The sequence below is a fragment of the Oncorhynchus tshawytscha genome, unplaced genomic scaffold (assembly GCF_018296145.1).
Source record: "Oncorhynchus tshawytscha isolate Ot180627B unplaced genomic scaffold, Otsh_v2.0 Un_contig_633_pilon_pilon, whole genome shotgun sequence".
NCBI classification, from domain to species: domain Eukaryota; kingdom Metazoa; phylum Chordata; class Actinopteri; order Salmoniformes; family Salmonidae; genus Oncorhynchus; species Oncorhynchus tshawytscha.
The window spans coordinates 84,878-110,621 of NW_024609193.1; the positions used below are offsets into that span (position 1 = coordinate 84,878).

The 25,744-nt window shown below is 44.5% G+C and overlaps 1 protein-coding gene across 1 annotated transcript; it reads right to left on the bottom strand.

Moving 5' to 3' along the window:
• Window positions 1-2,191: 2,191 nt before the first annotated feature.
• Window positions 2,192-25,491, bottom strand: pdzrn4 (PDZ domain containing ring finger 4). The gene is made up of 7 exons (XM_042314445.1): window positions 25,244-25,491; window positions 23,804-23,906; window positions 18,180-18,278; window positions 7,536-7,598; window positions 5,475-5,681; window positions 3,871-4,700; window positions 2,192-3,710 (listed from the first exon to the last, which is right to left on the bottom strand). The coding sequence occupies exons 1-7, from the start codon at window positions 25,453-25,455 to the stop codon at window positions 2,867-2,869; spliced, it is 2,358 nt and encodes a 785-aa protein (XP_042170379.1). The 5' UTR covers window positions 25,456-25,491; the 3' UTR covers window positions 2,192-2,866.
• Between the last annotated feature and the right edge of the window lie 253 nt (window positions 25,492-25,744).

The following is a 25,744-nucleotide window of genomic DNA, read 5'->3' on the forward strand; positions in this document are numbered from 1 at the left end:
TGCTGTTCAGAGATGGGAGGTGAGTGGCTGAGCACTGATGTGAATAAGCATGCTGTTCATGGGAGGTGACAGCTCTACAGAGCAGAGAGCACTGATGTGAATAAGCATGCTGTTCAGATGGGAGATGTGGAGGTGAGTGGCAGAGAGTGATGTGAATAAGCATGCTGTTCAGAGAGACAGAGAGCACTGATGTGAATAAGCATGCTGTTCAGAGATGGGAGGTGAGTGGCTGTAGCTCTACAGAGACAGAGAGCACTGATGTGAATAAGCATGCTGTTCAGAGATGGGAGGTGAGTGGCTGTAGCTCTACAGAGACAGAGAGCACTGATGTGAATAAGCATGCTGTTCAGAGATGGGAGGTGAGTGGCTGTAGCTCTACAGAGACAGAGAGCACTGATGTGAATAAGCATGCTGTTCAGAGATGGGAGGTGAGTGGCTGTAGCTCTACAGAGACAGAGAGCACTGATGTGAATAAGCATGCTGTTCAGAGATGGGAGGTGAGTGGCTGTAGCTCTACAGAGACAGAGAGCACTGATGTGAATAAGCATGCTGTTCAGAGATGGGAGGTGAGTGGCTGTAGCTCTACAGAGACAGAGAGCACTGATGTGAGCATGCTGTTCAGAGATGGGAAGTGGCTGTAGCTCTCAGAGATGAGGACTGATGTGAATAAGCATGCTGTTCAGAGATGGGAGGTGAGTGGCTGTAGCTCTACAGAGACAGAGAGCACTGATGTGAATAAGCATGCTGTTCAGAGATGGGAGGTGAGTGGCTGTAGCTCTACAGAGACAGAGAGCACTGATGTGAATAAGCATGCTGTTCAGAGATGGGAGGTGAGTGGCTGTAGCTCTACAGAGACAGAGAGCACTGATGTGAATAAGCATGCTGTTCAGAGATGGGAGGTGAGTGGCTGTAGCTCTACAGAGACAGAGAGCACTGATGTGAATAAGCATGCTGTTCAGAGATGGGAGGTGAGTGGCTGTAGCTCTACAGAGACAGAGAGCACTGATGTGAATAAGCATGCTGTTCAGAGATGGGAGGTGAGTGGCTGTAGCTCTACAGAGAAAGAGCGTTGCTCTATTTCAACCGTCAGTGTTCTGTCAACAGAAGATTCAAGGAACCTCTTTGAAGCCTTTTACTTGATGCTCTTTCTGTCACGAATTGACTGTGACTTCTGAGTAGTCATTCATCTATAATTCTGTAGATTGTGCCAGAAAGTCTTGGTGTTTACTCTCTAAATGTGTATTTATATCCATGTGCAGTATGTATCATATACAGAATAACTCACTTCTAACAAATAATTGACTTGAATTGATTTTTATCTACGTGAATACAAGAAGCATACACAATGAGGTCACTTCCTGGCATCCTGATCACGAAAGCCATAATATTTTCGTCATGTGTTACTGAAAACCAAACACACACCACCAGAACTGATTCTGAATGCCTTCTATTCTCCCACATGATGTAGGTGTGTTTATCCTTCAGGTAATGTGAGACGCAGCTGCTGCGTTTCAACTGCTTAATGAAACAGCTTCCTGGTGCAACAGGGACACTGAGCAGAGATGATAGGGTCATGATATTACCTCTCATAGCAACGTTATGGATGAAGTAGATGCTGAATGAGATGTGGGACGATGCTGATTGACCTCTCATAGCAACGTTATGGATGAAGTAGATGCTGAATGAGATGTGGGACGATGCTGATTGGAATATTATGACGTGTAACCAGGAAATACATCCAACCAACCACAATACAATCATTTGTTTCATAAAGATAAACAATAATTTATTCACATTTCCTTTGCAAATATCACAATTAGTACACATTGACCTGCCTATGAAGTTACCAACTACTGATTACTTGAAAGAAGACGATAAACACTGAGCAAAGATAGAAGAGCAGTGTACAATGAAAAGCACCCGGTTGAAGCGCCACCAAATGCCAGAAAGGACTGTTAGGTGAAATATAATACGTTAGAGACAATAACTTGTGTTATTTTTGACAACACAAAGAGATCTTCAGACAGGTCCGAAAATATGCAGAATAGACTAATAAATGTACAATAATTGAAAATAAGCAATAAAAAATAATAAATATGTTTTATATTTATAAATTACATTTAATGTATTCATGGAACAATCAAACCTTCCCTTAAGACTGTTTTAAATTATTTGAGACAACTGAATTTTGAGAATTTGAGAATTTTCCAAGAGAACTCTGAGTTGACATTTTCAGAAATGATGAAAGCTCCTTCAGAGATTTAGTGGTGTCTTGACTCGCAGGGCAGCTTGGCATATTGAATGGGTCTTAGAGGGTTGTGCAGTTATATGGTCGATCCTCAGTAAAAGACAAGGAGGATTCTGCAAGAGTCAAGTGTCTGTTCTCAGGTGTATGGTACATTTCTGACCACTACAGTTAATCACTGCCATGCTGGATAAACAATGCAAACATGATAACGTACCACGATGTCTTTGACTTGATGATGATGATGTGGTTTACAGAGAATTCTGATGATGATAGAAACATGTTTCATGACATCATAAATGAGCAACTGCAGAAAACATTTCACAGTGCATCGACAACCAGTGTAAAAAAAAAACATTTTACAAAATGTTATTGAGTTTACAAAGTGTGAAAAATATAGGATTTTCCCCATTATAAAAAATGCCACATTGAACGAGGCAAGTAAGGTCATACCGCATGGATGCGATGAGAGAGAGAGAGAGAGATGGGGCAAGGTTGTCCCTAGACACTGCTCTGAGGTCAGTTTTTCATTATCATCCAAATGGTTAATGCCCGACCCGGGTAGTTTTAAATGATCCTAGATCTGTGTGTACAGGGAAACTTCTACCCGGAGCTGTGGTCCTATACTGTAGTAACAGACAGGAAGGCATTGTGTACTTGTTTAGTCCCCTGGTCCTCAGGTGCTCTGGCCCCGTGACTCATTAGTTCCTGGATGGTCATCCAGTTATCCAGGATCTTCTTGTTGCGTTTCTTCATCATCTTCTTGTGGCTGAGTTCCAGGATGTTGACCTCTTTACGGCCCTCGGCCCCGCTCCCAGGGCCCTCTCTGAGACACTCCAGCCGGCTCCTCTGCATGTACTCCCTCCTCCTCCTCTGCTCCCTGGCTCTGGCCAGCTGCTGCTTTCTCTCCTCTTTACTCCAGTACCGCCCCATCTTCATCTCGGACATAGTGTCGTCGTCCGTGGTCATCCCTCCACTACGCTCCTCCCTGATCCTCAGCGCCCGTTCTCGTAGAATCCGGTCCCTCGCCGGTCGCCGGGCTACATACTTCGTCCCGTCGGCTCGAACTTTGACCTTCCATTCGAGGCGTGGTTCCCCCGGGCGATTGGAGCGGTCCCGGCAGACGCTGAGGAGGCTGAGCTGGGACTGGGAGTAGGTCTCCAGACTGGAGGTCTGCTGGAGGAGCTGCTGCATGTAGTTCTGAAGGTGTCTGGCGTGGGCTGGAGAGGCGCCCTGCTGGGGGGCTGTGTGGTAAGGGGACGGGTAGAGAGGGACCCTGCGCGGCCCCCGGTGGCTCCTGGTGCGGTCGCAGCGCTCGTCATCTGCAGGCAGGGCCGGGTCTGACTCGGAGGGGGAAGGGTTGGACTGGTCGGGGCTGCTGGAGATGACCGTGGTTCCAGGGCTTGGGTTGGGATCCTGTCGGCTGTGTGTGGTGGTCCCGGTCGAGGTCTCACTCATGAGCTCTCTGAAAAGAAGATTAGAATAATACATTATTATCCATTTTCTAAAATAGAAATGTCAGACCCAGGATTGGAACCGGCAACCTTCCGGCTGCTGGCCCACCTTTCTAAACTCAAGGCTAAAAAGGGCTTAATAAAAACACATTTGATTGATTGTCTACATACCTGTCTGGGATGGGGATGGACTGGCCGGAGGCTGCCATGGTGCTCCGGAGGTTCTTCTGGTTGGTGAGGCTGATGCGTCTCTGTAGAGAGTGGTCTGGGGATCTCTCCATGCCTAGAGGAGTGGACCTGGCGCTCTCAGCCGTGTTATAGGCACTGGAGCTGTCCTTGTCCCCCCTTAGCTTGTCGCTGTCCCACTGCCTCTCCCCTGGATGCTCGTTGATATCGGACAGCTTGGCATGCTGCTCACGCCCATGTTTGGGGCTTTGTCCTGGGGAGCACATAGGGGTGCAGGGGGGATCCCTTTGGTTCTTACGGAGCTGGTGGGCCTGCATGATGCTCTGACACTCCAGCTCGATACTCCTCAGCTCATCGTTCAACATCCTCAGCTCCTGTTCCATCCCTCCACCACCACTGACCCCCACCCTGCTCTGCTCCGTCAGGCTGCACTCGATGGTGCTTCTCCTGCTATAGTACACACCACACTCCCCGCTGTTACGGATCTGGCACTTAAGCTCCAGGAGCTGCTTGAAGCGGCTGTCACACTCCAGTCCTAACCCCACTCCACCCTCACCCTCCTGGGCTTGGATCAGACCCCTGGGTCCCTGGGTGTCCGAGGGTACCACCACCCTCCTGCCCAGCTCCTGGCCATGCTTGGCCCTCCATCGGTCTCTCAGGCCCTGGGCAGGCCTCCGGTGGACACGGGCTAGGAGGACTTCCTGTTCGGAGCTCTCCTCGTTGCGCCCCGTCCCCAAGCCGCTGTCTTTGTCCTGAGTATTGGAGGAACACGTGGCCGTGTCTGTCATGACATCATCCTCCTCCAGCTGCTTGGCCTTGAAAGAGAACAAAGAGTTGTGGTAGAGAAGATGGAAGATATTCTATAACACTAGAGCCTATCAACATGCATCAGCCCACATCATAGTACCAGCTCTTAAGCATTTAGAATATCAATATCTGGACATGTGTACTGTCTAGAATTGCAATATCTGGACATCTGTACTGTTAGAATATCAATATCTGGACATGTGTATTGTCTAGAATAGCAATATCTGGACATCTGTACTGTTAGAATATCAATATCTGGACATGTGTATTGTCTAGAATAGCAATATCTGGACATCTGTACTGTTCGAATATCAATACCTGGACATGTGTATTGTCTAGAATAGCAATATCTGGACATCTGTACTGTTAGAATATCAATATCTGGACATGTGTATTGTCTAGAATAGCAATATCTAGACATCTGTACTGTTAGAATATCAATACCTGGACATGTGTATTGTCTAGAATAGCAATATCTGGACATCTGTACTGTTAGAATATCAATATCTGGACATATGTATTGTCTAGAATAGCAATATCTGGACATCTGTACTGTTAGAATATCAATATCTGGACATCTGTACTGTTAGAATATCAATATCTGGACATGTGTATTGTCTAGAATATCAATATCTGGACATCTGTACTCTCAACATTGAAATATAATCTATTTCGGAGGGGTGCAACGCAATATTAGGAAAGTGTTCCTAATGTTTTGAACTCTTAAGTGTATAATGGACAACTATGTCCATCTCATATTATATTCCCCAGGCTGTTCTCACCTGCTCCTCTCCTCCTCCTGTCTTCTGCACCTCCTCGTTCCTCCTCTCCTCAAGGATCTCCATCTTCAGCTCCTCTAGGAGTTCATTGTGCTCCTCATCCAGCCACGCCTCCTCTGGTCTGGTCACCAGGAGAACGATACTCCTGGACTCCTCATTGGACAGGAGAGTGAAAGCTTCCTGCCTGTCCTGTACGTCACAGCCATTGATCTGGTAACACGCACGTAAAGAGATGAGAAAATATATAGTCCACACATACTGATTAAGAAAGAGATCCTGTTACTGTCTGTTACACTCACTGACAACTAAACTTCATCACGGAAGAAGAATTAATGAAGAAATGATGTAAAACACATACATAAAGAGATTAGAAAGTACTGTATCTAATACACAAAGATATTAGACATTACTGAATCTAGTACATAAAGAGATCAGAAATTACTGTATCTAGTACACAGAGAGATAAGAAAGTACTGTATCTAGTACACAAAGAGATGAAAAAGTGCTGTATCTAGTACACAAAGAGATGAGAAAGTACTGTATCTAGTACACAAAGAGATTAGAAAGTACTGTATCCAGTACCCACTCACTCACATATTGTACATACAGCGATTAAACTCCTGACTGACTGACGAAACCATCCCCCTTTAAATGACTCCCTTCCGCCTCTATACAGTGCACATCACAGTCATTCACTTAACTCCTCCATCACAGAAGATGGAGTGTTTGAGGAAACCATCCCCCTTTTAATCTCTCCCTCCACCTCTCCGTCTCTCTGAGAAAAGCACCTCCAGTCGATTATGAATTCACACTTTCACAGGCAGGCAGAGGATGTCTGGTCTGCTCTGTGTCCTGTCTCTTCTCTGCATTGATTAAAGATGGAGGGCAGTGGGGGCCAGCCACGGCCATGGGAGAGAGAGAGAGAGAGAGAGAGCTGCACGGTGTTCATGAAAGGCTGGTCTCAGCGGAGCACTGCTCCCATCCAGACATACAATTAACTGTACTGTGACAGGTGGCGTTCATCTTTCCCCTGCAGAGTAATGGGCTTGTCACAGAGAGATAATGGGACCCAGAGAACACCAGGGCTCAGCCCTCCAATCAGAATACAACAGGGGCTTAGCCCTCCAATCAGAAGAGACTGTGCAGTGTTTGGGTCCACCAGTCACCTAACATCATTACTGCTACTACTGGGGAGTGTAGAAATCACTGACTACTACTTCTAATCTCTGTTCACACCTAACACAGCTAACACACATCGCACACACACACACACGTTTAATTTACTTTCCAAGTGGGGACCAAACAATTGATTCCTATTCAAAATTATATTTTCACTAAACCCTTTACTTATACCTAACCCTAAACGTAACCCTAACACTGACTCAAAGTCTAACCCTAATCTTAATTGTAACCCTAACCCTAAACCTAAACCCTAAAACCTAAAATAGCCGTTTTCCTTGTGGGATCAACGAAATGTCCCTACTTGTCCACATGTTCCTTGATTTACTATCTTTGTGAGGACTTCTGGTCCCCACAAGGATAGTAAAACTAGAAACACACGTACACATACACACACACTCTCACACTCTCACACTCAAACCCACTTCCACACTCCTTTCTCTCCCTCTGATGTGACCCGCCAGGTGGCTCTACAGTTCTCAGAGAGAGAGAGAGACCCGCCAGGTGGCTCTACATTTCTCAGAGAGAGAGAGAGAGACCTGCCAGGTGGCTCTACAGTTCTCAGAGAGAGAGAGAGACCCGCCAGGTGTCTCTACAGTTCTCAGAGAGAGAGAGAGAGAGACCCGCCAGGTGGCTCTACAGTTCTCAGAGAGAGAGAGACCCGCCAGGGAGGATGTGGGGCTGCTGTGTGAAAACAACACTAAGGACTTTCATTTTCCAGCTTAAGTGTAGCCATTAAATATGCATATGATCTGTAGCCCGAAGACAACAACAGCTCTGCTCCTAGAAGAGAGCTTACAGGGAGGGTGCCTTTGGGTGTGTGTGCTTGTGTGTGTGTGTGTGTGGTTGCGCTCATGTAATTGGTCTTGAGATGAAAATACGTACCTGTAATATTCGATCTCCTTCCCTAATGCGCCCGTCCCTGGCAGCAATGCTGTTGGGTCCAACCTGAGCAAACAAAACAACAAATCAATCCAAACGCCATACACACACATGTTACTACTGTTGCCATGTCACTGTCAGCTAGAACAGGCAGCTGGATACCCAAGTCACTACTGTTGCCATGTCACTGTCAGCTAGAACAGGCAGCTGGATACCCAAGTCACTACTGTTTCCATGTCACTGTCTGCTAGAACAGGCAGCTGGATACCCAAGTCACTACTGTTGCCATGTCACTGTCTGCTAGAACAGGCAGCTGGATACCCAAGTCACTACTGTTGCCATGTCACTGTCAGCTAGAACAGGCAGCTGGATACCCAAGTCACTACTGTTGCCATGTCACTGTCAGCTAGAACAGGCAGCTGGATACCCAAGTCACTACTGTTGCCATGTCACTGTCAGCTAGAACAGGCAGCTGGATACCCAAGTCACTACTGTTGCCATGTCACTGTCAGCTAGAACAGGCAGCTGGATACCCAAGTCACTACTGTTGCCATGTCACTGTCAGCTAGAACAGGCAGCTGGATACCCAAGTTACTACTGTTGCCATGTCACTGTCTGCTAGAACAGGCAGCTGGATACCCAAGTCACTACTGTTGCCATGTCACTGTCTGCTAGAACAGGCAGCTGGATACCCTAGTCACTACTGTTGCCATGTCACTGTCTGCTAGAACAGGCAGCTGGATACCCAAGTCACTACTGTTGCCATGTCACTGTCTGCTAGAACAGGCAGCTGGATACCCAAGTCACTACTGTTGCCATGTCACTGTCTGCTAGAACAGGCAGCTGGATACCCAAGTCACTACTGTTGCCATGTCACTGTCTGCTAGAACAGGCAGCTGGATACCCAAGTCACTACTGTTGCCATGTCACTGTCTGCTAGAACAGGCAGCTGGATACCCAAGTCACTACTGTTGCCATGTCACTGTCTGCTAGAACAGGCAGCTGGATACCCAAGTCACTACTGTTGCCATGTCACTGTCTGCTAGAACAGGCAGCTGGATACCCAAGTCACTACTGTTGCCATGTCACTGTCTGCTAGAACAGGCAGCTGGATACCCAAGTCACTACTGTTGCCATGTCACTGTCTGCTAGAACAGGCAGAACAGGCAGCTGGATACCCAAGTCACTACTGTTGCCATGTCACTGTCTGCTAGAACAGGCAGCTGGATACCCAAGTCACTACTGTTGCCATGTCACTGTCTGCTAGAACAGGCAGCTGGATACCCAAGTCACTACTGTTGCCATGTCACTGTCTGCTAGAACAGGCAGCTGGATACCCAAGTCACTACTGTTGCTAGAACCATGTCAGTCACTACTGTTGCCATGTCTAGAACAGGCAGCTGGATACCCAAGTCACTACTGTTGCCATGTCACTGTCTGCTAGAACAGGCAGCTGGATACCCAAGTCACTACTGTTGCCATGTCACTGTCTGCTAGAACAGGCAGCTGGATACCCAAGTCACTACTGTTGCCATGTCACTGTCTGCTAGAACAGGCAGCTGGATACCCAAGTCACTACTGTTGCCATGTCACTGTCTGCTAGAACAGGCAGCTGGATACCCAAGTCACTACTGTTGCCATGTCACTGTCTGCTAGAACAGGCAGCTGGATACCCAAGTCACTACTGTTGCCATGTCACTGTCTGCTAGAACAGGCAGCTGGATACCCAAGTCACTACTGTTGCCATGTCACTGTCTGCTAGAACAGGCAGCTGGATACCCAAGTCACTACTGTTTCCATGTCACTGTCTGCTAGAACAGGCAGCTGGATACCCAAGTCACTACTGTTTCCATGTCACTGTCTGCTAGAACAGGCAGCTGGATACCCAAGTCACTACTGCTAGAACAGGCAGCTGGATACCCAAGTCACTACTGTTGCATGCCACTGTCTGCTAGAACAGGCAGCTGGATACCCAAGTCACTACTGTTGCCATGCCACTGTCTGCTAGAACAGGCAGCTGGATACCCAAGTCACTACTGTTGCCATGTCACTGTCTGCTAGAACAGGCAGCTGGATACCCAAGTCACTACTGTTGCCATGTCACTGTCTGCTAGAACAGGCAGCTGGATACCCAAGTCACTACTGTTGCCATGCCACTGTCTGGTGGATCATTATCAAACACCTTCATTGCTTTCTCTTCTTGTCAAGATCCCCATCTGAAGATATTGCTTCAACAATACAACGCCGAGCATCCAACCATTCCTCAAAACTTCCATTGAGCTCATCATCACATGGTAATAGGAAGTGTGTCCCCAATGGCACCCTATTCCCTAAATAGTGCACTACTTTTGAGCAGGGTCCATAGGGCTCTAGTAGTGTACTATATAGAGTATAGGGTGCCATTTGGATCGCAAGATATAGTTTGAAATATGACAGTATGGATTGTAGTTTATTAGTGTGGTAGCTGTCCACCAAGATAACACTGATGTTGGTGTCAACAACCATCTTCCCGTCTGGTTTAAGAAAATGGAATGAATCTTCATGAGAAAACTCATTTCAACATTTATTGATTTTCTCATTATTTTGTTTTCAATTTTTGGGGTATTGCTTGTATGGAATCTCAAATGGTTCCCTTGACGATATGTGTTCAGGGGTTTTTCTTCCTACCTTTGAATTTCAGTTTTTAAAAAACAAGCATTTCTTTCATCAAAGAACTGAACATCAAAATAAGGAGCTCAGCAAGAGAAAATTAACATTGGAAGTGTATTAATAAGTCAGGAATGATTAAGCTGAAAATGTGTAGACATTTCTAATTTCAATAATAACATTTCATATTTTTCACAGGCAATCCCTGTGGATACGTTTTTGAGGGAATCTAATCTACTTGGTATGATTTCAATACCGCTTCCATTTCTCTGCAATTACTTCAAACACTTTGTAGTTCTTAGAGTCAAGATCAAGAGCTATACGTAGGTGTTCAAAACCAACCGGGAAAACATACCTATGCTAACACAATGAAAGTGACACCAACACAGAAATACATTTGAATGAGGCTCATTAGCATGTTCTGGAAGATATACAGATGAAAAAGATATACAGATATACTGTTTAGGTTTATTACATGATGTTAGAGGGGTATGAGGCAACTGCAGGTGCTGTTCCTACTTTACCTGAGGTAACGCTTCAGCTTATTGAAGAGGAAGCTGGTGTAAGAGCAAGGCAATACCCCACACACACACACACAAACCCCCCCCAGACACCACCAGAATGAGAGCTTTACTTTAGTCTGAGATACATTATTTCCACTCAGCTGTCTCTCTCTCTTTGTTTCAGTCTTTGGTATGCAGAGGCGGTGGTGGGAAAATGTGTCATTTTACACTCTGCAGGAGACGAAGGAAGGAAGGGTGTCACTCACTGTGGACTAATTAAAATCCTCAATTAGAATATTGAACAGAACGAGGGGAGTATTTCAAACTTCACTTGCTTTCCTCTCCTCTCTCTCCATGCATGGTTTATTTGGAGCGAAAGAGATATTATTGGCAAACATTCAAACACCTCTTCATTCCTTAACTCCTTCTAATTCAGTTGAAGTCAGTCAATATTCCACAACATTATATGATATCAAATGGGAATTCACAGTTATCTTTTAATTGCTTCTGACTGTAAAAGGTAATTGATATGTGGTGGGATTCCTTGTTTGATTTATTCTAACACGCCGTGTCTCTTCCCTTCCAGTTAACCAAGCCCTTCCTGATTAACCAAGCCCTTCCAGTTAACCAAGCCCTTCCTGTTAACCAAGCCCTTCCTGTTAACCAAGCCCTTCCTGTTAACCAAGCCCTTCCTGTTAACCAAGCCCTTCCAGTTAACCAAGCCCTTCCTGTTAACCAAGCCCTTCCTGTTAACCAAGCCCTTCCTGTTAACCAAGCCCTTCCTGTTAACCAAGCCCTTCCTGTTAACCAAGCCCTTCCTGTTAACCAAGCCCTTCCTGTTAACCAAGCCCTTCCAGTTAACCAAGCCCTTCCAGTTAACCAAGCCCTTCCTGTTAACCAAGCCCTTCCTGTTAACCAAGCCCTTCCTGTTAACCAAGCCCTTCCTGTTAACCAAGCCCTTCCTGTTAACCAAGCCCTTCCTGTTAACCAAGCCCTTCCTGTTAACCAAGCCCTTCCTGTTAACCAAGCCCTTCCTGTTAACCAAGCCCTTCCTGTTAACCAAGCCCTTCCTGTTAACCAAGCCCTTCCAGTTAACCAAGCCCTTCCTGTTAACCAAGCCCTTCCAGTTAACCAAGCCCTTCCAGTTAACCAAGCCCTTCCAGTTATAACCAAGCCCTTCCCTTCCAGTTAACCAAGCCCTTCCAGTTAACCAAGCCCTTCCAGTTAACCAAGCCCTTCCAGTTAACCAAGCCCTTCCAGTTAACCAAGCCCTTCCTGTTAACCAAGCCCTTCCAGTTAACCAAGCCCTTCCAGTTAACCAAGCCCTTCCTGTTAACCAAGCCCTTCCTGTTAACCAAGCCCTTCCAGTTAACCAAGCCCTTCCCAAGCCCTTCCTGTTAACCAAGCCCTTCCCCTTCCAGTTTAACCAAGCCCTGTTAACCAAGCCCTTCCAGTTAACCAAGCCCTTCCAGTTAACCAAGCCCTTCCCCTTCCAGTTTAACCAAGCCCTTCCTGTTAACCAAGCCCTTCCAGTTAGCCCTTCCTGTTAACCAAGCCCTTCCAGTTAACCAAGCCCTTCCTTAACCAAGCCCTTCCAGTTAGTTAACCAAGCCCTTCCTGTTAACCAAGCCCTTCCTGTTAAGCCCTTCCAGTTAAGCCCTTCCAGTTCCAAGCCCTTCCAGTTAACCAAGCCCTTCCAGTTAACCAAGCCCTTCCAGTTAACCAAGCCCTTCCAGTTTAACCAAGCCCTTCCTGTTAACCAAGCCCTTCCAGTTAACCAAGCCCTTCCTGTTAACCAAGCCCTTCCAGTTATAACCAAGCCCTTCCTGTTAACCAAGCCCTTCCCAAGCCCTTCCTGTTAACCAAGCCCTTCCTTCCTTGTTAACCAAGCCCTTCCTGTTAACCAAGCCCTTCCTGTTAACCAAGCCCTTCCAGTTAACCAAGCCCTTCCTGTTCCTGTTAAGCCCTTCCTGTTAACCAAGCCCTTCCTAACCAAGTTAACCAAGCCCTTCCAGTTAACCAAGCCCTTCCTGTTAACCAAGCCCTTCCAGTTAACCAAGCCCTTCCAGTTAACCAAGCCCTTCCAGTTTAACCAAGCCCTTCCAGTTTAACCAAGCCCTTCCAGTTAACCAAGCCCTTCCTTCCAAGCCCTTCCAGTTAACCAAGCCCTTCCTTCCTGTTAACCAAGCCCTTCCTGTTAACCAAGCCCTTCCTGTTAACCAAGCCCTTCCAGTTAACCAAGCCCTTCCAGTTAACCAAGCCCTTCCAGTTAACCAAGCCCTTCCAGTTAACAAGCCCTTCCTGTTAACCAAGCCCTTCCAGTTAACCAAGCCCTTCCAGTTAACCAAGCCCTTCCAGTTAACCAAGCCCTTCCAGTTAACCAAGCCCTTCCAGTTAACCAAGCCCTTCCAGTTAACCAAGCCCTTCCAGTTAACCAAGCCCTTCCAGTTAACCAAAGCCCTTCCAGTTATAACCAAGCCCTTCCAGTTTAACCAAGCCCTTCCAGTTAACCAAGCCCTTCCTGTTAACCAAGCCCTTCCAGTTAACCAAGCCCTTCCTGTTAACCAAGCCCTTCCAGTTAACCAAGCCCTTCCTGTTAACCAAGCCCTTCCAGTTAACCAAGCCCTTCCTGTTAACCAAGCCCTTCCAGTTAACCAAGCCCTTCCAGTTAACCAAGCCCTTCCAGTTAACCAAGCCCTTCCTGTTAACCAAGCCCTTCCAGTTAACCAAGCCCTTCCTGTTAACCAAGCCCTTCCAGTTAACCAAGCCCTTCCTGTTAACCAAGCCCTTCCAGTTTAACCAAGCCCTTCCCAAGCCCTTCCAGTTAACCAAGCCCTTCCAGTTAACCAAGCCCTTCCAGTTAACCAAGCCCTTCCAGTTAACCAAGCCCTTCCAAGCCCTTCCAGTTAACCAAGCCCTTCCAGTTAACCAAGCCCTTCCAGTTAACCAAGCCCTTCCAGTTAACCAAGCCCTTCCAGTTAACCAAGCCCTTCCTGTTAACCAAGCCCTTCCAGTTAACCAAGCCCTTCCTGTTAACCAAGCCCTTCCTGTTAAGCCCTTCCAAGCCCTTCCAGTTAACCAAGCCCTTCCTGTTAACCAAGCCCTTCCAGTTAACCAAGCCCTTCCAGTTAACCAAGCCCTTCCTTCAAGCCCTTCCAGTTAACCAAGCCCTTCCAGTTAACCAAGCCCTTCCAGTTAACCAAGCCCTTCCAGTTTAACCAAGCCCTTCCTGTTAACCAAGCCCTTCCTTGGGAGTGCAGTTTGTCATATGACCGTGTACCAGAGAACCAGACTCAGGAGGGGGACATGGATAGATCTGTGTCCCACCAAACAGGACACTTCTCTGGGGAAGATCGAGTCTCATAACGGGGAATTCCGACCAGAGTTAAGCGTGCATTCATGGAACATAATTCCCTTTTTTTATGCACTTTTCTCTCCATGCGTATTCTGACCTTGAATTTAAGCATGAGAATAGCACGCTATTCATTCGCTATTTGTTCGTGTGTAAGATGAAAGAAATGAAGGTGTAGCGGAGGTGTGTCTACAGATACACCGTATTCTGACCTTGACATAATTCCCTCACAATTCCACCACCCTTATGCACCACGAAACAATGAATGTGGTCGAGCAACTTGTCAGTTCCAAGTGTAAAAGCATCTACTTTCTTTGTTCAGATAGAAATAACACCATTCCCCACGTACTGTCATGTACTAATTGATAAGACCTTTTGATAACACTTATTGAAAAGACCTATTGATAATACCTATTGATAAGACCAATTGCCGTTTGGGGTCTGTTGTGGAATAATCAGAATTTGTTGGTAACATAGGTAAGATGTTTTATATTCATCATATGTTTGTAAGTTACTTCTCATCAAGAATGTTATTTTTGTATAATACTGTGGCAGGGTTGCAGTTATCTGTTCTATGTCAAGACTAAGTTGCATGGGCCGTAGAGAGGGGAGAGGTCAAGGTGTCATTATATGTTTACACATCTTTTGCTCCACTGTGTCTGTGCCAGTCACTCCCTACTTTTCCCATCGGGGAAAGGAGGATGGCAGTGTCTGGAATCATTCTATCCTCTCCGTGAGTTTGTCCAGGATTGGTTGTATTTAGAATTGGTTGTATCTACATGACAATTTGATATATGCCTGTTGATATGGAGGATTGGTTTATGGTTCTGGGGTTTGAGTAAGGAGACAAAGCTGAACGATTTATTATGTCTATGCTGTCTGACTATGTGTGTTCTTTGCTATTAAAGGATCTCAGTTGCAATGCAGAAGGGGCTCTCAGAGAATTCATTGAGAGACACTGAATTTATCTGAGAGTCACAGGATTGTGATAGAGCTGATATAATTAAAGATGGACTTTGATAACTAACTCTGACTTGTGTGTGGTTTGCGCTCATGATTTTGATAAATAGAGGAAATTTCCACGACAGGTCTTAGGCTGGGTTTCTGTGTAGCACTTTGTGACATCGGCTGATGTAAAAATGGCTTTATAAATACATTTGATTGATGGGAATTTGATTGATAAGAGCTAGGTAATTTTTAAAAATGTTCATTTATTTTATTTCACCTTTATTTAACCAGGTAGGCCAGTTGAGAACAAGTTCTCATTTACAACTTTGACCTGGCCAAGGTAAAGCAAAGCACTGCGACAAAAACAACAACACAGAGTCACACATAAACAAACATACAATCAATAACACAAAATAAAAGAAACATAGAAAATCTATGTACAGTGTGTGCAAATGTAGAAGAGTAGGGAGGTAGGCAATAAACAGGCCCTAGGGGAGAAAATAATTACAATTCAGCATTAATACTGGAGAGATAGATGTGCAGATGATGATGTGCAAGTAGAGATACTGGGGTGCAAAAGAGCAAGAGGGTAAGTAATAATATGGGGATGAGGTAGTCGGGTGTGCTATTTACAGATTGGCTGTGTACAGGTACAGTGATCGGTAAGCTGCTCTGACAGCTGATGCTTAAAGTTAGAGAGGGAGATATAAGACTCCAGCTTCAGAGATTTTTGCAATTCATTCCAGTCATTGGCAGCAGAGACCTGGAAGAAAAGGTGGCCAAAGGAGGTGTTGGCTTTGGTGTATATCGTGAAAAATATCTGCTGGAGCGCGTGCTATGGGTGGGTGTTGCTATGGTGACCAGTGAGCTGAGATAAGGTGGGGCTTTACCTAACAAAGACTTATAGATGACCTGGAGCCAGTGGGTTTGGCGATGGATATGCAGTGAATGAATAAGCCATTTGAATAAGGAGATTTTAAATATAACATTGTTTTAGTTCTATTTCACCTTATGATCACTGGAGACAATGTGAAACCAGTCATATGGCAGCAAACTGAAACATAACTACCGAGTTGATTTAGGATTTCTAGAATGTTTTAATTATATGCCTGGACTGTTCACTGTGTTTTTTACAACTTGTATCATGTTAAATATGAATGACTATCGGTAGTCACCTTCAAGTAAACTCACGTTCATTTACAACTGTCCCTTTAGTGTTTGTTTCCTTACATTTTGCATCATTCCACTACGTCGTTAGTTAAACCTTCCTCTGTCACGTTTGTGTGTTTGTTCCTGAGGATTGCTAGCAATAGTAGAGCATATTAGGCTAACGTATCACAAGTTGTGCAGTAATTTAGGACATAGCCTATTTGAATCAATTCTGGAACTCAGAGCACACGTAGCGGGTTAAACCCGGACCCTGGTGCACGGTTCACCATGACTGGACCGCTGTCGTCATGGTTCTATGATCAGTGAGGATTATTACAGTAGATTTATAGGACTACTGTTCCACCCCTATTCTACACTTATGATCAGTGAGGATTATTACAGTAGATTTATAGGACTACTGTTCCACCCCTATTCTACACTTATGATCAGTGAGGATTATTACAGTAGATTTATAGGACTACTGTTCCACCCCTATTCTACACTTATGATCAGTGAGGATTATTACAGTAGATTTATAGGACTACTGTTCCACCCCTATTCTACACTTATGATCAGTGAGGATTATTACAGTAGATTTATAGGACTACTGTTCCACCCCTATTCTACACCTATGATCAGTGAGGATTATTACAGTAGATTTATAGGACTACTGTTCCACCCCTATTCTACACCTATGATCAGTGAGGATTATTACAGTAGATTTATAGGACTACTGTTCCACCCCTATTCTACACCTATGATCAGTGAGGATTATTACAGTAGATTTATAGGACTACTGTTCCACCCCTATTCTACACCTATGATCAGTGAGGATTATTACAGTAGATTTATAGGACTACTGTTCCACCCCTATTCTACACCTATGATCAGTGAGGATTATTACAGTAGATTTATAGGACTACTGTTCCACCCCTATTCTACACCTATGATCAGTGAGGATTATTACAGTAGATTTATAGGACTACTGTTCCACCCCTATTCTACACCTATGATCAGTGAGGATTATTACAGTAGATTTATAGGACTACTGTTCCACCCCTATTCTACACCTATGATCAGTGAGGATTATTACAGTAGATTTATAGGACTACTGTTCCACCCCTATTCTACACTATGATCAGTGAGGATTATTACAGTAGATTTATAGGACTACTGTTCCACCCCTATTCTACACTTATGATCAGTGAGGATTATTACAGTAGATTTATAGGACTACTGTTCCACTTATGATCCCTATTCTACACTTATGATCAGTGAGGATTATTACAGTAGATTTATAGGACTACTGTTCCACCCCTATTCTACACCTATGATCAGTGAGGATTATTACAGTAGATTTATAGGACTACTGTTCCACCCCTATTCTACACCTATGATCAGTGAGGATTATTACAGTAGATTTATAGGACTACTGTTCCACCCCTGTTCTACACTTTTCTCACCTTTCAATATGTCATGAATTGAACAATTGAATATGGAAACTTTAAGAATGAATCAAACCACTGTATTTTTGATTCACCAATATATGTTATACGTAAAGGCTCGCCAAACTTTTATGAAATTATTTATAAATACTTTCCTAACCCTAAATAATATACAAGATCAGAGTATTTTAAAATCAACCAATTGGTGGTGAACAGGACACGAATATGCATGTATTTACAATATATGGTTTTCTTTCATTGATTCCTAATATTCTGAACCGTTCTCTCCATCAATTCTAGTGAGCCTGTGGAGAAAATGATAATATAAGGTACACCAACATTAAAGGAATGGCTCTACATAAATGTACTGAAACCCCTATTAAACGAAAACTCCACAGGAAAATCTGGATGGTCAGCAAGTGGGAGTTTTTTCAGCAGTTGAATTAAATGTATTCAGCTAGGAAGCCACGCCTGCAAAGCCTGTTAACACCTGCCTGAAGTCTGATTATCAGCTACTGAGAAGTGTGTAGGAAAGCCGTACATTTCCTAAGTCTGAATTGGTTCCATGGCTCCTAAGGATGCTGATGGTGGTGGTGGTTCTTACGTGGCTGACGTAGATAGCTGTATCCTCTTCATCGTCAGTCCGATAGCACAGCGTCAGACCCAACTTCTCCTGACTGTTGAGCCGACAGAGCTCTACCTGCTGTAGAGACAGAACAGAGACAGAATTCACAATGGAGAGGAGGAGAAGAGGAGGAGAGGAGGAGAGGAAGAGGAGAGCAGAGAAGGAGGAGGGGAGGAGGAGAGCAGAGAAGAAGGAGAGGAGGAGGAGAGGACAGAAGGAGGAGAGGAGAGAAGGAGGAGAGGAGGAGGAGAGGAGGGAAGGAGGAGAGGAGGAGGATAGGAGGAGGAGAGAAGGAGGAGAGAAGAGGAGAGGAGAGGAGGAGGAGAGTCCAACAGAGATGTGTTACTGGCACAGACTTCATAATGACCTTGTTCTTTTCAAGTTCAAGAGCTGGGCCCATATTCCAAAAACGTCTCAGCGTAGGAGTGCTGATCTAGGATCAGTTTAGGCTTTCAGTTTATAATGAATGGGCAGGGGAGATCTGATCCTAGATCAGCCCTCTCTGAAATGCTTTATGAGTACTCTGAGCTTACTCTCTGAGAATTGTCACTGAGCTTGTTGCCAAGAACATACGGTACTGACTTCATTCATCATGTAGGAAGTAGGTTAGTGACACAGAAGGGTGAATTATCCTTTTCAAAAGTGAAATAAGAAGTGAAATAATAAGTATGAGATAATTATACAGAAACACTCAAAATCGGACGCTTCAAACATTAAGGCCCTCTGGTCATTTTTACCGAGGATATTCAGCTTGGAGCCAGTGTAGATCCCCGTTGCTGAGTAGGCTGTTGCTACCACAGTGATGAAATATTCACCATTCACTCTAGTGGGGTTCAGACTCCAGTCCCTTCAAGCCTTGTTCCAGTTGTTCATGAAAGGGGAATGTCACCCTGGCCTTGCCATGGCATATAGCCATTACTATATTAACAACATGATGTTTTCATCATAAACATCACAATTATCCAAACCACAAGCTAGAACTCGGGCATTTTCATTTCACTGTTAGTATCGGGAAGTTTTGACTTAATGTGTATTGTCTGCTCATAGTGAACTACAAAGACCAGCATTCATAGCGAATGCTGATACCGCCTGCTAGGTAAAGGGGGCGTGCCCACAAACTTGAATAATGTCATTGTTTACCTCGAATGACCAACACAGAGTAATCTCAGAAGATTACTTTGTAAACTTTTGTTTTTCACTATTGTTTGTTATCATGCCCATGTGGCGTTCTGTGCCTGGCTGTGCTCATTACAACAAACGCAAAAATGTGTTACCTTCACTGTTCTACCTACCAGATATTCACCCTGATTCTCCTAGTGGCTTGCGGCTATCAAGAATGATGCGGTGACCAAAGATTACCAAAGGGATTATCAGACTGGACTGTTAGGGAATCCATTTGACGCCAGCAGAGACGTGATGAGATACCATTGATTTTTTTCCCTTCACAGCAAAACGGAAGATTCTCAAATAGAAGTAAAAATAGAATTGTTGATATAGTATCTTTAAAAAATAACCTTATTGGAGGAGGGACAGGAGCCAGACCACGAAGCATCACCCAACACAAGTTGTAGTCTTTACGAGACTGGAAACAATGCTTGTATATTTAGTAATGAATTGGACGATAGGAACATCGCTGAAAGACGTCCACTGGCCCTGTCCAACAAGGACAACCACATCTACATCCACAAACACATATAGTGTGATCAGTTTAACATAGAGCCTTATAGTGTGATCAGTTTAACATAGAGCCTTATAGTGTTATAGTGTGATCAGTTTAACATAGAGCCTTATAGTGTGATCAGTTTAACATAGAGCCTTATAGTGTGATCAGTTAACATAGAGCCTTATAGTGTGATCAGTTTAACATAGAGTTTAACATAGAGCCTTATAGTGTGATCAGTTTAACATAGAGCCTTATAGTGTGATCAGTTTAACATAGAGCCTTATAGTGTGATCAGTTTAACATAGAGCCTTATAGTGTGATCAGTTTAACATAGAGCCTTATAGTGTGATCAGTTTAACATAGAGCCTTATAGTGTGATCAGTTTAACATAGAGCCTTATAGTGTGATCAGTTTAACATAGAGCCTTATAGTGTGTCAGTAGAGCCTTATAGTGTGATAGAGCCTTATAGTGTGATCAGTTTAACATAGAGCCTTATAGTGTGATCAGTTTAACATAGAGCCTTATAGTGTGATCAGTTTAACATAGAGCCTTATAGTGTGATCAGTTTAACATCAGTAGAGCCTTATAGTGTGATCAGTTTAACATAGAGCCTTATAGTGTGATCAGTTTAACATAGTAGTGTGAGCCTTATAGTGTGATCAGTTTAACATAGAGCCTTATAGTGTGATCAGTTTAACATTATAGTGTGACATAGAGCCTTATAGTGTGATCAGTTTAACATAGTGTGATCAGAGAGCCTTATAGTGTGATCAGTTTAACATAGAGCCTTATAGTGTGATCAGTTTAACATAGAGCCTTATAGTGTGATCAGTTTAACATAGAGCCTTATAGTGTGATCAGTTTAACATAGAGCCTTATAGTGTGATCAGTTTAACATAGAGCCTTATAGTGTGATCAGTTTAACATAGAGCCTTATAGTGTGATCAGTTTAACATAGAGCCTTATAGTGTGATCAGTGTAACATAGAGCCTTATAGTGTGATCAGTTTAACATAGAGCCTTATAGTGTGATCAGTTTAACATAGAGCCTTATAGTGTGATCAGTTTAACATAGAGCCTTATAGTGTGATCAGTTTAACATAGAGCCTTCATGAAAAACCACAAAGTAGGATTACATTCATTTTCAGATTTCGCCCCCCACCATCAATTTTTTTTTATATGACCTTTATTTAACTAGGCAAGTCAGTTAAGAACAAATTCTTATTTTCAATGACGGCCTAGGAACAGTGGGTTAACTGCCTGTTCAGGAGCAGAACGACAGATTTGTACCTTGTCAGCTCGGGGGTTTGAACTTGCAACCTTCCGGTTACTTGTCCAACGCTCTAACCACTAGGCTACCCACTAGGCTACGCTGCCGCCCGTTACACAGGAAGCTGTTATAAGGTGTATCATTCAGAGTGTGACCTGCCTTCCTCCTGGGCAGTTATGTGTGAAACACATATCACTGTCCTAGAAATGCCTCAGACATGATGAAAACAAGCCCAGATTCCCCCAGGGGGAAATCCCCCTTTAACTGACACATACTTTGGTGCCTCAACTTTAGCGAGACCAACATGTTGATCAACAGCTCATAGGGAGTAACACACAGTTCTCCAGTAAGTCTCTGCAAAGGGTGAACTAATATGTGTGTGTGTGTAACGGATCTCGTCCTCCTCTTCTGAGGAGTGTGTGTGTGTGTGTGTGTGTGTGTGTGTGTGTGTGTGTGTGTGTGTGTGTGTGTGTGTGTGTGTGTGTGTGTTGTGTGTGTGTGTGTGTGTGTGTGTGTGTGTGTGTGTGTGTTTGTGTGTGTGTGTGTGTGTGTGTGTGTGTGTGTGTGTGTGTTTAAATGTAAACCAACTGTATCACTCAAACAAATTCAACAAGTAACCCAATATCACCATGACATGCTGTGACATTGGTACTAAAGCTGCACCATTCCACACCAGTTAAGACTGCAATTGATGTTGACTTATTGTCTGATAAATGACATTCCACCTCCTGTGGTCTTTGCTTATTCTTGTTGTGTGGTTCCTAATCTCTCCTCACCATGGTAACACATGTCCACTGCCCAGAGGGTGGTCTGTACATCAATAGCACTAAAACCTCATATCAAATAAAACACAGACGAGTGTCCCACTGGGTATGTCTTTGATGGTCTGATGGCACTGATGGCATTTACTACACAGCGTGTTCCCTTAATGTTGCAGGTGTATTAACCCCTGTCTGTTTGATCACTGCTGTGTTGGGAAGAAACAGAAAGATATCATTTTACAGTTTGACATTTTGCTCTGCAAAAGTTATTTTACGTGTGGAGTTACAGCTGGATGGCAGGGGGTCAAAAGAAGGGACTATATAAGGGATACCCTCATTAAAGGGATACCCTCATTAAAGGGATACCCTCATTAAAGGGATACCCTCATTAAAGGGATACCCTCATTAAAGGGATAGCCTCATTAAAGGGATACCCTCATTAAAGGGATAGCCTCATTAAAGGGATAGCCTAATTAAAGGGATAGCCTAATTTCCAAAGGATTCTGGCTGGCAGTTGGGAAAGATTTTTAAAAAAATATTAATTTCTTTGACATCTAGCCACAACAAACAGAGGACAAACAGAGGAGGGAGGGCACTTTTGACTAGGTCTCAGCTGTTACTGGCGAGTAGACTCCACACTTCCACACAGTTTAGAACGGGTCAGAACGGTCGAGAAAAGTGGTTGACACGAACGCACCATCACTGTTGATTAACTACCATGTACTGAGAGATCAGAGGACAGTAGCTCACTACTGTCAGAGGGCATTACTAGAGAGAACAATCCCACTGAGTAGTACAGGACACAACCTTGTAATCTGGAGACGTTTGAGTTTAGATTAGAGACTCCCTCCTAGAGTGACAAATCACAGTGTGTCGTGCAGACAGTACATTAACTCATATAGGGCTACAGGACACAACCTTATACTCATCAGCACGGGATCTAGTAATAATCTGTGGATGTACTGAGGTTAGAGAGACCATGCTAGTCTTGATTAGAAGATCATCTGTATCTGTGTGTTGTTTTTATAGCGGGCCACTGGGAAGAAAAACCTCCCACAGCTGCCCTGTAGCTGTCCTTAAGTTACACGGCAGTAGTGTGAAGCCAGGCTAAACACATCCTTCACAGCTAATGTCCCTGAGCTGCCAGGGCTACTGAGGAGCAAGGGCATTCAGGGTACAGTTAGATACACTTGACTGAACAAAGAGTAACTGAGGGCCAGCTGTGTGAGTGGAAGGAGTAGCCATAACAACAGTAATCAGGTCACGACCTGACACTGACCCTGCCTCAGTTGGGCTGGCCAGACTGTGTGTGTGTGTGTGTGTGTGCGTGTGTGTCCACCTGCCTGCGAGTGTGTGTGCACTTGTGTGTCTGTGAGTGTGTGCTCGAACTTCACGCTGTCTCTCATCCCTCTCTCACACAGAGAGACATCCATCCATTTAGTCAGAAGTGGCCGTTAAACCACAGCTGACAGCAGAGGAACACTAATGACCCAGAATCCTGTGCAGCGAACCACGGGCACCCATTATACGAGCAGCACCACTGCACAAACACACACACTACCACGTCACCCATCACCTCACGTCTCCCACGGTCACTGCCTCTCTGACACAAATTACAATCTCCACCCAGCCTCCCAGACAGGCTATTTTTCAACACTCCAACTGTATCTGAAAAGTGTCATTGTTTATAGGGAAAACATACCAAATTGAGGTAGTAAGATTCATACCGGTATTTTAATCTTTATCATTCCGATGACATAATGAGCTACGGTGGAGATGTGGTTGTAATTATCTTTGCAGTGAATAAGTAGGGGACACTGTATTTAACCAAGAGACAGATGACTTGTCAATATAACCGCTGTGGGAGAATTGTCATCGCAGGAACTTGTGTGGCTCCATATTGATTTACCTCATACTCAAACTCCTCTGGCCTGTCCACTTCAGCTGGGGTGTTGGAAAGGTACTCTGGACACTCGTAGAATTCATGCTCCATGGTGTGGATGGAGTGACAGCTGAGGAGAGACAGAATGAGAGGAAGAGAGAGGGGGAAGAGGAGAAAGATGTGTGAGTTTCAAGCTGGTTTCAACACCTTTCTCCCTGTGTTGTGCATATTGGTCGCTAACATAAAATCCATTTTACAACCTCCAGGAAAGCAACTAATGACAGGGATCTATACACACATTGTTTCATTTTAAACATGGACACATTTTAACAAGACAAAAAACCCTTGTAAGTGACAGAACCTGTGAAGAGACAGCTTTGTCTCCTCTGTAATTGGTTGATTAACAGATGGTTACTTGGCACCTATACAGAGACATGTCAGCCCTGGTATAACCAGCCCACAGTAACATCACTGTTGTTTAGAATCACAACAGCATCCATTCTGCCTCCCCTTATCAACCGTATCACAGACCAGGGAACGGATGATTTGTAGTTTATAGGACATAATGTATTTCATTTCTGGCCCAGTAAAGACCTATAAATAGACTGAGAATGAACGTAGCGCTGTATAACAGTCACTCTGTTTGTTTTTAATCACCTTGTAAACTCTTAAAGGGAATGGATGCAGCAGTCTGGCTGCACTGCAGACACAACAGTTGGAGAGCATCCTAATGACATTAAAGGGATGTGATCAGCTGTACTGGGAGGGGGCAGTAATGCTGCTGTCCTCCATGATACAGTAGAGGCTCTGATCAACCACATCAGGTTGATGTAACCCATAATAAAGCATCTCCATCTTGAGGAGAACTATCCAAGGGGCCACTCATACAAATGTAGACATTCACCACAGTAAGTCACTTTGGATAAAAGTGTCTACTAATGGCACATATTATTACATTATCCACATGTTATTCATTCATATTCAAGGGTAACCCACGTTCTTTCTGAATAAAGGGTTTATCTATTAGAAAGTTCCGGCAGAAAATTCAGGCCAAACCCATGAGTCACATACAGAACGTGTATTACTCAGACAGAGTTCTACAACAATGGTTCTCAAATCCTGGCTCCCTGTATATTAACCCCTAGTGAGGTTATCTCTATGGCAACATGGCCGACAGCAGGAAGGGGCAGATAACAGGTTAGGGTTAGAGTTGAGGGTTAGGGTTGAAGCTAGGGTTACGGTAAGTTTTTAGGCTAGGGTTAGGGAAAGGGATAAGGTTAATGTTAAGGTTAGGGTAAGTTTTAAGGCTAGGGTAAGGGATAAGGTTAATGTTAAGGTTAGGGTAAGTTTTAGGGCTAGGGTAAGGGATAAGGTTAATGTTAAGTGTTAGGGTAAGTTTTAAGGCTAGGGTTAGGGTAAGGGATAAGGTTAAGATTAGGGTTAGGGTTAGGATTAGATGCCCCTCACCTGTCTGACAGCAGAAAGGGGCAGATGTCGGGTACAGGTGGAGTAGCAGGCCTCAGCTTAGCCAGGGCCATGATGTGTTCAAAAGTGATGTCCGTCTGCGTGCACACGTCCACCACGTGAACTTCCTGTAATGTTTGGTGTGAGTGGGTGGGGTTGCCATGGCGACGGACAACCTGCACCACGATGGGGTCTCTTCTGATGACCTCCACCATCTCGTCATGGCTGGCCTTGGAGTAGTCCCTGCCATTCACCTGAACAGGGAAGAGATAGAAGAGTCTTAAACCTATGTACAGAGTACAGGAATAACTAGGTGTCTATGGGGTGGGAGACAGAAGAGTCTTAAACCTATGTATACTGTACAGGAATAACTAGGTGTCTATGTGGTGAGTCAGTATCACAAAAGCTAGACTCTTCCGACAGCCAAGTCCCTACCACTCCCAAGTCCCTTCCATTCCTAAGTCCCTACCATTCCCAAGTCCCTCCCATTCCAGAGCCCCTACC

Coding starts and splice junctions, on each gene's coding strand:
- pdzrn4 (XM_042314445.1), bottom strand. CDS start 25,455: ATGGTGGAGGTCATCAGAAGAGACCCCATCGTGGTGCAGGTTGTCCGT. Junction 18,279..23,803: donor CAGAGGAGTTTGAGTATGAG/GTAAATCAATAT, acceptor CTGTCTCTACAG/CAGGTAGAGCTCTGTCGGCT. Junction 5,682..7,535: donor AAGGAGATCGAATATTACAG/GTACGTATTTTC, acceptor GCGTGTTACCAG/ATCAATGGCTGTGACGTACA.